General features: G+C 35.7%; 1 protein-coding gene across 6 annotated transcripts in view; it reads left to right on the top strand.

Moving 5' to 3' along the window:
- The window catches only part of LOC147002609 (amine sulfotransferase-like), a 50,022-nt gene extending 36,812 nt beyond the window's left edge, over nt 1–13,210 (top strand). For 5 of the 6 annotated variants that reach the window (XM_085842751.1, XM_085842752.1, XM_085842755.1 and 2 more), the window contains 5 exons: nt 3,537–3,745; nt 5,084–5,210; nt 6,121–6,215; nt 10,916–11,102; nt 12,809–13,210. In XM_085842751.1, the coding sequence (XP_085698877.1) occupies nt 3,537–3,745; nt 5,084–5,210; nt 6,121–6,215; nt 10,916–11,102; nt 12,809–12,930 (740 nt within the window). In that variant the 3' untranslated portion in view covers nt 12,931–13,210. Of the gene's footprint in view, nt 1–3,536; nt 3,746–5,083; nt 5,211–6,120; nt 6,216–10,915; nt 11,116–12,808 lie in introns of all 6 variants that reach the window. The other variant, XM_085842756.1, reaches the window with a different exon arrangement.
- Nucleotides 13,211–13,964: the final 754 nt, after the last annotated feature.

Raw genomic sequence — 13,964 nt, 5'->3', positions numbered from 1 at the left:
CCAGGACCAGATGACTTTAGTGCAGAGTTCTATCAGACCTTCAAAGAAGATCTAATCCCAGTTCTTCACAAACTATTCCACAAAATAGAAACAGAAGGTACTCTACCCAACTCATTCTATGAAGCCACAATTACTCTGATACCTAAACCACAAAAAGACCCAACAAAGATAGAAAACTTCAGACCAATATCCCTTATGAATATTGATGCAAAAATCCTCAATAAAGTTCTTGCTAACCGAATCCAAGAACACATCAAAACAATCATCCATCCTGACCAAGTAGGTTTCATCCCAGGGATGCAGGGATGGTTCAATATACGGAAATCCATCAACATAATCCAGTATATAAACAAACTCAAAGACAAAAACCACATGATCATCTCGTTAGATGCGGAAAAAGCATTTGACAAGATCCAACACCCATTCATGATAAAAGTCTTGGAAAGATCAGGAATTCAAGGCCAATACCTAAACATGATAAAAGCAATCTACAGAAAACCAGTAGCCAACATCAAAGTAAATGGTGAGAAGCTTGAAGCAATCCCTCTAAAATCAGGGACTAGACAAGGCTGTCCACTTTCTCCATACCTATTCAACATTGTACTTGAAGTCCTAGCCAGAGCAATTCGACAACAAAAGGAGATCAAATGGATACAAATTGCAAAAGATGAAGTCAAAATATCACTTTTTGCAGATGATATGATAGTATATATAAGTGACCCTAAAAATTCCACCATGAACTCCTAAGCCTGATAAACAGCTTTGGTGAAGTAGCTTTATATAAAATTAACTCAAACAAATCAATGGCCTTTCTCTACACAAAGAATAAACAGGCTGAGAAAGAAATTAGGGAAACAACACCCTTCTCAATAGTCACAAATAATATAAAATATCTTGGTGTGACTCTAACTAAGGAAGTGAAAGATCTGTATAATAAAAACTTCAAGTCTCTGAAGAAAGAAATTATAGAAGATCTCAGAAGATGGAAAGATCTCCCATGCTCATGGATTGGCAGGATCAACATTGTAAAAGTGGCTATCTTGCCAAAAGCAATCTACAGATTCAATGCAATCCCCATCAAAATTCCAACTCAATTCTTCAACGAATTAGAAAGTGCAATCTGCAAATTCATCTGGAATAACAAAAAACCTAGGATAGCAAAAACTCTTCTCAAGGATAAAAGAACCTCTGGTGGAATCACCATGCCCGACCAAAAGCTCTACTACAGAGCAATTGTGATAAAAACTGCATGGTACTGGTATAGTGACAGACAAATAGACCAATGGAATAGAATTGAAGACCCAGAAATGAAACCACACACCTATGGTCACTTGATCTTCGACAAGGGAGCTAAAAACATCCAGTGGAAGAAAGACAGCATTTTCAACAAATGGTGCTGGCACAACTGGTTGTTAACATGTAGAAGAATGCGAATTGATCCATTCCTATCTCCTTGTACTAAGGTCAAGTCTAAGTGGATCAAGGAACTTCACATAAAACCAGAGACACTGAAACTTATAGAGGAGAAAGTGGGGAAAAGCCTCGAAGATATGGGCACAGGGGAAAAATTCCTGAATAGAACAGTAATGGCTTGTGCTGTAAGATCGAGAATTGACAAGTGGGACCTCATGAAACTACAAAGATTCTGCAAGGCTAAAGACACCATCAATAAGACAAAAAAACCACCAACAGATTGGGAAAGGATCTTCACCTATCCTAAATCAGATAAGGGACTAATATCCAATATATATAAAGAACTCAAGAAGGTGGACTGCAGAAAGTCAAATAACCCCATTAAAAAATGGGGCTCAGAACTGAACAAAGAATTCTCACCTGAGAAATACCGAATGGCAGAGAAACACCTGAAAAAATGTTCAACATCCTTAATCATCAGGGAAATGCAAATCAAAACAACCCTGAGATTCCATCTCACACCAGTCAGAATGGCTAAGATCAAAAATTCAGGTGACAGCAGATGCTGGCGAGGATGTGGAGAAAGAGGAACGCTCCTCCATTGTTGGTGGGATTGCAAGCTTGTACAACCACTCTGGAAATCAGTCTGGCGGTTCCTCAGAAAATTGGACATAGTACTACCGGAGGATCCAGCAATACCTCTCCTGGGCATATATCCAGAAGATGTCCCAACCGGTAAAAAGGACACATGCTCCACTATGTTCATAGCAGCCCTATTTATAATAGCCAGAAGCTGGAAAGAACCCAGATGTCCCTCAACAGAGGAATGGATACAGAAATTATGGTACATTTACACAATGGAGTACTACTCAGCTATTAAAAAGAATGAATTTATGAAATTCCTAGCCAAATGGATGGACCTGGAGGGCATCATCTTGAGTGAAGTAACACAATCACAAAAGAACTCACACAATATGTATTCACTGATAAGTGGATATTAGCCCAAAACTTAGAATACCCAAGATATAAGATACAATTTGCTAAACGCATGAAACTCAAGAAGAATGAAGACCAAAGTGTGGACACTGTGCACCTTCTTAGAATTGGGAACAAAACACCCAGGGAAGGAGTTACAGAGACAAAGTTCGTAGCTGTGATGAAAGGATGGACCATTTAGAGACTGCTGTATCCAGGGATCCATCCCATAATCAGCTTCTAAACGCTGACACCATTGCATACACTAGCAAGATTTTGCTGAAAGGACCCAAATATAGCTGTCTCTTGTGAGAGGATGCCGGGGCCTAGCAAACACAGGAGTGGATGTTCACAGTCAGCTATTGGATGTATCACAGGGCTCCCAATGGAGAAGCTAGAGAAAGTACCCAAGGAGCTAAAGGGATCTGCAACCCTATTGTTGGAACAACATGATGTACTAACCAGAACCCCGGAGCTTTTGTCTCTAGCTGCATATGTATCGAAAGATGGCCTAGTCGGCCATCAATGGAAAGAGAGGCCCATTGGACTTGCAAACTTTATATGCCCCAATATAGGGGAATGCCAGGGCCAAAAGAATGGGAATGGGTGGGTAGGGAAGTGGGGGGCGCTATGGGGGACTTTTGGGATAGCATTGGAAATGTAATTGAGGAAAATATGTAATAAAAATATTAAAAATCAAAAAAAATGACAAAGAAAAAAAGATGTAGTAAGAGGGAAGCACCACTTACCCTGGCCTGATCTGATCTGAAAACACTCTATTTATGTGTAGTGATGTTGCACTTTGATGGTGAATATCAGCACATGTTATACAAATAACAGCTAAACATTTCCACAAGTATTCCCCATGAAGAATGGAATACACAGTCACTACAAGAAAAATCTGAATCATCACTCCTAAAACACTACCTCCATTCACAAGAAAATGGAATGAAGTCATTGATTTTAGCCTTAAGTACTTGGGTATAAATACAGACAACAGGGAATAACACTGGGCATATTGAAGCATGCTCAAAGTGCAAAGAAGGACAAAGAACCAAATTATATTCAAGATAGATGGCATTACTATTAATATTCATTATTAAAACCTACTTCAGGATTGAAAACAGCATTATTCTCTATTTTAACAGGTACCATCTGGACTCAACACATCCTCTGCTTGATTTGTTTTGAGGGTTACCGGAATGGAACTGAAAACATCACAACATTCGATAGAATACCATCCCTTGAGTACAATATTAAAAAATTAGACTATGCCAAAATGACATCCCCTCGAATCTTCACTTCCCACCTTCCATATTACTTAGTACCAAAAGGTCTCAAGGACAAAAAAGCCAAAGTATGTCACAGAACTTAGCCACTTGCTGTACTCACAAAAATGACTTTTCTAAGTACTGTATAATTAGTTTATTTCAGTATTCTGCTGTTATAATGCAACTGCTATCAATAACCACAAGTACCAGAGTACTCAGCTTTTTCCTCTGAAGAAAGTAGATTTATCATTATCTCAATTTAATGTTTGAAAGAGTTTTTATCAGAGTTTTAAATGTTTATCAACATGGCATCTAATAAAATGTGTCTCAAGTAGACCTTTATTTGCATACTCATAATTAGAATAATCATGTTTGATATTTATTGTCCATAAGTGTTTTTCATTCTTTGAAAGGGCTCTGTCTAATGACCAACATTTTGTTACATTTTTTATCAGTTTTCTTTGCATTACTTCTAGAATTTAATCTATTTCAGCTCATCCACATTGCTTTTTCATATATGTTTTGATTAGCAACATTCTTTTTTTGTTTCTTAATTCATCTATTTGTTCACTTTACATCCGTACTGCAGTCCCCCCTCTCCTTTCACTCACACTTTCCTTAGCCCTCCCCTCCCTTCTTTTCTGAGAACAGAAGGCCCTCTCATAGGTACTAACCTACCCCAACATAGGAAAATCTAAAAGATACATTCTTAATTTTAGTGTTATCAAACTGATTGTTTTTCCTTCAAATAAATTCATATTTAATATATATTTCCTTGCTTTATGAGTAGATATATGGTTTTTGGGTTTTGTATTTCTTTCTTATTCTTTTCCTTCCTCACCTCCTTTTTTTCTGGTGATAGTCTGTGTAGCCAAGGCAGGCATGAGCTTTTCCTCCTGTCCTAATCTCCCAGATTCTAGGATTGTAGACAGACAAGATTATCATTTTGTGTGTGGGTTTTTATACTACTTATATGTTTAATCTACATATGTTATTTTTGAAAGTTATGAAGGAAAGATGTATATTGATCTGATTATTGTTTTTTTTAATTATCTCCTATATTGCCCTAGTTGTACATTTACTATCACATGAGAAATTAATTTTCTTTTCAAAATTGGAATACAATATATTTTGATCATATAATGTAAATTAACTTTCCATATTTATGAACTGCAAATAATATCACTTCTTGAGAACTTAGATACATTTTGTAGACATGTATGAAATGCCATTGAGAAAAGCTGTTTGTTAGAATATTGGTTGTAATACCAAAACGACAAAATAACCACTTGCCTTTGCACAGCTGAAATACTGGAAGAAATAATTATGCTTATTGTCATAATCAAATAGTATAAATTGTTTTTTAAATTTATAAGCCTAACCAAGGATTGTTAAATGAAATGATTTCATAATTGTGTCTACAGATTATTTATGTCTACAGGAATCCTAAGGATGTTTTGATCTCCCTTTTTCATTTCTCAAATTTGATGGCTGTACTCAAAGGTTCAGATAATCTGGAAAATTTTATGCAAAGATTTCTAAGTGGAAACTGTAAGTATTCATACTTTTAACTGGATATAAATGAATTACACCAAAGCTTCTAGTTAGCCAAAGTTTCAAACTTACAGAACACAATTTAAAGAAATGGAACATGCCAATGAAATGAAAATCCATGTTTCAATTCTGAGAAAGGAAAATGAAAAGAAGAAATAAAAACAATAATGACAAACAAATGAACAAACAAAAAACAAACCCCAAACAATTCATCTTGAGTGACAATTTTATGTCAAATCCATCTGCCTCCAATTGAATAACTGTTCTATCTTTGTACACCACTGGATTGTCAAGGTCACAAAGGAAGTATTTTGTTTATAGCTATTCTATAAATTACTTCCAGCTAGAGATAACCATAGAGTGAACCATTCTGGCCCAGTGAATTTTGAGGACGAGTGTATGTTTTTCATGGTCCTGTGTAAGGATTTAAATTCAACTGAAGAATTGTTCATTCCACTACTTAGGTGGAATAATTAATGCAAGAGGTTCATTGAGTGTGGAGCCAGTGTCCCAATCATTTGTAAGAGGATAGTCATATTTTGTGCCACCACACACAGTGAACATTGTTGCTCAGATATCTTATCAAACAAGAGGAGAAATAGAGACATGGAGGAAAATGAAACATAAGCATAGACATATGTTATTTGGATTTTGTATTAGTAAAGCCATCTTCAGCCTTGGGCTCTTGGGTATTGCTTCCTTGCTACTTTTGGTTACTTTATATAGGGGATTTTGACAAATGTCAGCTAACTGTTCCCCAAAACACTAAACATTTTAAATAGTGACACAGATGTCCACTGCAACAACTCTGTTTTATTTCTGAACATTCACAGAAAAGAGGGTCAAGTTTGTTGTTTCCTACAGGCACACACAGCTCACCATTCTTACTCATTACCTTTCATTGCAGGGGGAGTAAACATTTGGTTTGACCACATAAGAGGCTGGTATGAACACAGACATGATTTCAATATAATGTTCATAAGCTTTGAAGACATGAAGAAGGTAAGATGGGAAAATTGTAGTTTTTAATTACTCTTTTTTTTTTAAATGCAGTCATTAACCCCCTTGTAGCTGCTCAACTAACAGTTCCTCATCCCATTCCCCCTTCCCCCTGTCTCCAAGAGGATGTCCTACTCCACACACTGCCAGGCATTTCTCCTACCCGGGGCCTCACGTCTCTTGAGGGTCAGTTTTACATGATATTTTACTTTGTTTTCCTCTTGTTTGAAAGCTCACTCTCCCTGGTATCTCCATATATAACTCTTCCTTGGTTTTTTTCTTTGCTGGAGAAGATTCCTAATCTCTTGCCTTTGATCATTGACTGGACTTCCCCAGTACTCTCTTTTCTCTGTTCAGTAGTCTTTCCTGGTCCCTTCTTTTACAACCACATGCGTAAAACCAATCTCAAACTTTCACAGCAGCAATGGCTTTCATTCATAAATACTTGATTATTTCAGGATAATTACATATACTAATGGTGTCTAGTGTGGTGTTCCTGCATATGAATAGAGTATGTATTAAACAGAATACTCATCTATCCACTCTTCTTGAATTGTCATCTGTTCTTCCCGTAAAACCTTTCCCAATCACTGTTAATCCAAATCATTATTAATCACAATTCTACTGTAATTTTCAAAATATGAGATCACACATGGCATTTGTTCTGGCTTATTTAACTTAGCCCATAGCTTCATACATTCATGCATGTGACAGAATTTCATCTTATTGTTATGTATGAGTAATAATTTATTTCATAAGTATAGTATATGACATGTATCATAAATTCTTTACTCTTCAGTCTATTGAAGGACTATAGGCTGAGTCCTTGTCTTGTGGTTGTAAATACAGAACATTAGCACTAGATAACAATAAGGCTTTAAATGGCAGCATCATTTCCATTAGCTATAGCCTCAGGGATACTATAGCTGGCATGATGATCCATTTTCTCATAGTCTTCCATGCTCAGTTCTTTTTTTTTTAATGTTTTGCATTTTATCATTTTAATATGTAATTAGCATGCAAATATGAATAACATTTCATTTTAAATTGGGGTGCAAATGTAAACATTGGTAATTTTCCTTTAAAAGTATCTTCTATCCATTTGTCATAATCCATAAATAAGATTTAGCAACATCCTTAGCAATAGGAGATAAACAATTTTTCTTTAGCAATTTAATTTTTTAATACTTTTATTACATATTTTCCTCAATTACATTTCCATTGCTATCCCAAAAGTCCCCCATACCCTCCCCCCCAGTTCCCTACCCACCCATTCCCATTTTTTTGGCCCTGGCGTTCCCCTGTACTGGGGCATATAAAGTTTGCATGTCCAATGGGCCTCTCTTTCCAGTGATGGCTGACTAGGCCATCTTTTGATACGTATGCAGCTAGAGTCAAGAGCTCCAGGGTACTGGTTAGTTCACAATGTTGTTCCACCTATAGGGATGCAGATCCCTTTAGCTCCTTGGGTACTTTCTCTAGCTCCTCCATTGGGAGCCCTGTGATCCATCCACTAGCTGACTGTGAGCATCCACTTCTGTGTTTGCTAGGCCCCGGCATAGTCTCACAAGAGACAGCTATATCTGGGTCCTTTCAGCAAATTCTTGCTAGTGTATACATGCTCAGTTCTTAATAAAAGCTACCAACTAACATGAATCTACTGTAAAATGTGAACAGTTAGAGCCACAGCCCATAACTGACCATGCAGGACAAGTTCTCTCTGTTTTAAAAAAGATTATTGGAGCATATCTTCCAGATAAATCTTTAGGATGTTTTTTAGGTTGGCCACAAGTAAATGTGCTCTCTCTCTCTCTCTCCCTCTCTCTCTCTCTCTGTCTCCCTCTCTTTCTCTCTTTTGCAAGTCTTGCCTCTGCCTTATTTTGATTTACTATCTTTAGTAAATTATCCTCTAGACTTAACATATTTTGACCTATAAAATCCTGAACCTTTAGTTCTAGTGTTTCCTCTAATCTCTTTTCTAAGTTTTTTTTTTTTTTTTTTTTTTTTTTTTTACCTAGGGCCCTGTCTTTTGAGAAGCCATAGCAAATCAAGAGACTAACTATTGAAACACCAGTAAATAACAGAATGTGTGTTTCCTTTAAATTCATCCCTGTTGAACAGTTCAAAATATCTTCCCCTAAAGTCCATCTACTGCTTGATTCAGAACCATGTAGCCTTCTCCAATTCCTTTGTTTACAGGGAGGGGCTTTCTGTAGAAAGGAGTGCCACTTAGCTGGCTTTCTGTCCTTTGTTTGGATTGCAGGTGGCAGCATATGCTTATGTGCTGATGTAACAGAAGCACAAGTAGCTGGGAAAGCCCAGTGCATTTCCTCTGTACACACATAGAATATGGGGGAAGGGGTGGCTCTCTCTCAGGCATAGATGCTCTGATCCGTTCACTGTATTTGCCCAAAATCCACCTCATAGACAGTTGTGCTCCTGGGTTCCCAGACCTTCCCTTAGAGTCCTACACAGTGATGCCCAATATCAGCTCTAGGCTGGGATGCTGCCACCAGCCATACCTGTTTTTCTGGGGCTTGAGGAATGAGCCTCTCTGCAGTTCTTTGTAAGCCCCTCAGACCCAGTCAGCTTTCAATCTACACACTGCTGCAGCCTAGATCACTGCCCCAGCCACTTATTTGTGGGTGTTGGAGTGGCATTGAACTTTTATCTCAGGTTAGTTGGGTTCTAATCAATATGATGGTCTCCAAATTGTTACAGTAAATCTCTAACCCCAATAAGCCTGTGCAAAGAACACACGACTCAGTTATATTATGTAAAAACTGCATACCTAGATTGGGCAGATATACTACTACACTACTCTTCCTCAGCTACAAAATCCATTGCTACTTGTGCTTCCTCCAGGCCATATGTTACTGCTCCATCTTCCTACAACCTCTTCTTTTTTGACCTCCTTTCTCTCCCTCATCACCTGATCTCCTCTTCCCCTTCCTCTCTCTCCCTTTCAAAAACTCCCAGCTCCACCTTTTCCTTCCACTAGTCAATCACAGGCTGTAGCCTTCATTTGACCAGTTAACAAGGGGAGAGGTTTCACCTGAAATATCATGAATAAGTGATCTACACATAATCAGGGCACCTTTTTTGAGGGAGCAGAATTAGCATCAAAGTACAAACAGAAATCCACAGCATAAGCCAATTTAGCAGGGCCAAAATCCTCTTGTACCCATCTGCAAACCCATCCCTGTACCAGATAATTGGTCTTTCCCATTTAATGTCCTTAGCAGTCATATCAAAAATCATTTGCCACTTTAAGTAAGAGATGATTCTTGTGAATTCTATTCTGTCCTATCACATCATTGAAGTTATTACCACACTGTTAAGAGTACCATAAAACTGAGCTGATTTTTCTGTGTAGAGATGATCATTAAGTGACTTAAGGGGCTTGCTGCCTATTATGATGATTTACATTCAATTGTCAAGACACACAGTAGAAGGAGAGAATCAGCAGTTGTCCTACCAGTTGTCCTCTGAGACAATGTGTGATACTAAAATAAACAGGTACTATGCATAAATGCATAAATAATCAAGATATGTAAAATATAATGAAGTAATTTTGAAATCTGAAAATATGACTCCTGCAAATTTAATCTTCTATTGCAAGACTAGCTGTTCAGATTCTTTGAGCTTTCATATACATCTTTGAAAGATTTTCTTTTCTTTCTCTTTTTTCCTCAAAAGTAAAAAGCTTCTTGAATCTTTAATAAAGACTGCATTGAATTTGTGAATCACTGTGCATAGCCATGTTTAAAATGACTGCCCAATCCATGCATGAAAAATAGTGTTCTGTGTATTTTTGTTTTTTATTTCTTTCATCAAAGTTTTGTTTATATCAATAGATCTGCCACTCACCTTTGTAAATTTATCAAACTTAAATCATAGGTTTTTTTATTAGTCTTAATATTTATTTTATTTTATTTTTTATTAATGCTACGATTACAAAGTTCATGTATTTTTTCTTATTTTGTTTCAGATAACCCACTGCTGCTATTTAGAATTTAAACTAATATTTGTGTGTTGATTTTTTTATTTAATATCTGAAAACTTTGTTAACTTCTTGCTCTAGTAGTTTTCTGTGTATGCGCTTTTGCTAGTTTTATACTTATGAGACCATTCTCTCTGCTTTAAGGAGAAAATTGTACTTTTTTGTCTCTAATTCAGATCCTAAGTTTCTATTCATTGGCCAAATGATCTGCCTATTTACCAGTAATGTGCTAAATAGAAAGGATGAAATATGGCTTATTCCAGACCTCAGGTGAAAATGACCACATTCTCCTCAACCATGTGACTTTTAGCTACAAGTATTTAATATACAGTGTTTTGTGTTGCGGTACTTTCCTTCTTCCATTACTTGGCAGTTTTTATTTTACAGAAAGATGTTGAGATATTGTAGTTGCCCCATACATGGAACACTAAACAGGAACACCATTCTAACTTTGAAAGCAGCCTAGTGTACTAAGCAGCTAGCTTAGAATACAAAGTCTCAAAACATTGTGTTTTATTAAAGGCCTATTCTTTATCATTGACCTTAAATAATGATTTCAGTATTTTGCTTCACCCTGTTTCTGTGCTATTTTCATGTGTTGAACAATCTTTCCATTCCAAAAGTAAATCCTACCCATTCATATCACAAGTTTGGCTGTAATTCATAAGGTCAGTAATTTCTCAGCTGATGACTATTTCAGGACCTCAGAAGCTCAGTGCTTAAAATCTGCAGTTTTCTGGAGAAAGAACTGAGTGAAGAAGAATTGGATGCTGTTTTAAGACAAGCTACCTTTCAGAAAATGAAAGCTGACCCACGAGCAAACTATGAACACATTATGAAATATGAATTTGGAACAAAAAATAATACGGGAAGTTTCCTTCGCAAAGGTGATATCCAGTGGTCTGTAGTAGCAAATATGTTGTGTGTTCCCTCAAGTGTTTATATGCAGTAGTAATAATCTGCGTTTCCAAAATATTTCTCAAGCTGATAATATTTGGAAGAATCAAATATTTTAGCTAACAGAGGGCCTAAGTTTCTAGTAGTGTTTTAGTGCAAAATCTGTCAATTTCACTTACTATATAAATATGACTTTCCTTCATTTTGGCCCACACAAATCAACTTTTTAAAGTGTATCAGCAGTTTTATTCTAGTTGAGAGATGTGTTAGAAGTGAAGATTATAATTTATCTTGTGCTGTTGTTCTGTTATTTTGCTTTGATCTGGTTTGTTGCTGGTGTTGCTGGTGTTAGTGGTGGTGACATGAGTGTGCAAGCATGCATGTATGTGTGTGCATGCATGATTGTATATATGTGTATGTGTGTGTGTCTGTGAGAGAGAGAGGGAGAGAGAGAGAGAGAGAGAGAGAGAGCGAGAGAGAGAGAGAGAACTACAGTATAACCCAGGCAACCAAGGCTTGAATTGATATTCTTCTTGTCTCTGCAACAAACCCCTCCCAATGTTTGTAACTTGAGGATTAGATTTAAAGTGTTTCTCCATGTTTGAGATAGTTTATTATAAAATTTGAATGATGTCTTAATACATTTATGTGGTATGAATTGAATTTTATCAAAGGCATTATACATTCTTATAATCTCATTATAAGCCAGTAGGTGTGGATAAGAAAGAAAATTTCTTATAATGCTCTTCAAACATCATTATTATGGGCACTGGGTTATATTGTATTATCTCTGGATTTTTATATTTTTCAGGAACTCTTCTTCTTTGTCTGTTCTGCCACTTAATGTCAACTCTCATATCTCATTCTCAATAAGACCAAATGTCTTACCGAGAATAGCTCACCATCTGTTCCAAATGCAAACAATAATTTAATGTTCTCATCTCGGACAGCTGTAGATCCCAAATGACTATTTGCCTTTAAATGATATAGTAGTGATCCTTCCAAATTCTGTTTTGTTTTGTTTTTATTTGATTTACTTTGTTTTTTTTTCAAGATAGGGTTTCTCTGTGTAGCCCTGTATGTCCTGAAACTCACTCTGCAGACCATGTTGCCCTTGAACTCACAAAAATCTGCTTGTCTCTGCCCTCCACATGCTGTGATTAAAGGCATGTGCCATTACCAACTGACTATTTAAAATTCCTGTCCAGTAGAATTATGACATTGGCTCTTCTGACACACTGTGTCACTTTGATTTTACTTGCTGAAACCATGAAAATTCATTTGTGTGTGTGTGTGTGTGTGTGTGTGTGTGTGTGTGTGTGTGTGTGTGTGTTTGGAAAAGTCTCATATGTATCTCATGAGGTTTCTTTGAAATATAGTATTTTTTTTAAGTTAAGAATTGTTAGATGGCAAAATATAGCTTTAAGGTTCTAATATAGTTTAACATTTAATGAAGTTTTTTTTTTTTCTAAAAATTGGTATGGTTAGGTAGTAGTAACTAGTGATATATATATATATATATATATATATATATATATATATATACTATGCTCCTAAAGGGAAGTTTAGTTTACTGATCAGTGATAAAAGGAGAGGTATCCACCTGATCCCTACTGAGAACTTAGTGATATGCAATGTGAGTTAAAGACAGTAGAGTACTGTTTATGTAGAGACTGCTCTGTGCTTCTCCTATTAGGTATCGTTGGAGACTGGAAACATCATTTGACTGTGGATCAAAATGAAAGATTTGACAAGATATTTCATATGAACATGAAAAACATCCCCTTAAAATTCATCTGGGATATAAATGAGAAGTAGAACTTTAATCTCCATGTGAATATGAAAATGTACTATGAAGAGGATGTAGTTTAATATTAAAATTAATGTATTCTCTCATTTAACTATTAATTTTAAAGAAAAATTTATCTACAAAATGAATAACTTATGCCTAGATTGTTTGCCATAACATGACTTTCAAAGGGAGCTATGAGCATTGGTTTCATTAACAAAAACACAGAAAAAAACTAAAAACAAAACAAACCCAAAAATCAAAAACAAGAAAACAAACAAATGATATAACAGAAAGCATAAAACACAGTTCATAGATATATTTTTTTGAGTATTCTATAGTTCACATTTTTCCTTTCAATTAATTCAGGGTCAAACAATCATTTAGAAATCCCTTTATTCTTGTAATTAAACTACAGTTAATTTTGTTCAAAATCAGTAAGTTTGATAGAATATGCTGTGTGACATAAAGACAAACGGCATATATAAACAAATTTCATATGCTTTTTAAAAACAGTGTTAACAGGTCTCAGTTTGCCAAAGACATAAAAATCAAAAATTAAATAATTGTCAGTTTAATCACAGGGTAAAAGGATGAAAACAGTTCTCTTTTCATGTATCACTAATTGAAATCATACCATATCAATGTAATGGTTAAACATTTAATATGAAGTCACTTTAATAACTAGAAATAAAGGTGAATCCAAAATTTTCAATGAAGAATGAATGTAATTAGTAAAGCAACTGTAGACAAAATGTTTAATAAATTTGGATCATGTATACATATGGTAGTGGCCTTATGAAATACAGCCAAACTTGTGATATGAATGGGTAGGGTTTACTTTTGGAATGGAAAGATTGTTCAACACATGAAAATATCCTCACAGTAGCAGTATTCATAACAGTCATCAAATGGAACCCACATGTTCTGCTTTACATCATTGTAACTAAATACCCAAAATGGTTAATTTATTCAGATCAAAAATTGATTTTTGTTTGTGGTTTCAACTGTTGTAAATGTACTGTTGGCTTACAGTTTTGCAATACACATTTTAAAATATGGC

This window comes from Mus caroli, unplaced genomic scaffold, assembly GCF_978045245.1.
Source record: "Mus caroli unplaced genomic scaffold, Mus_caroli_1 scaffold_9, whole genome shotgun sequence".
In the NCBI taxonomy this organism is placed as follows: Eukaryota; Metazoa; Chordata; class Mammalia; order Rodentia; family Muridae; genus Mus; species Mus caroli.
Note: the sequence above shows the minus strand (reverse complement) of the source record. Positions and strands in the feature narration are given on the sequence as shown.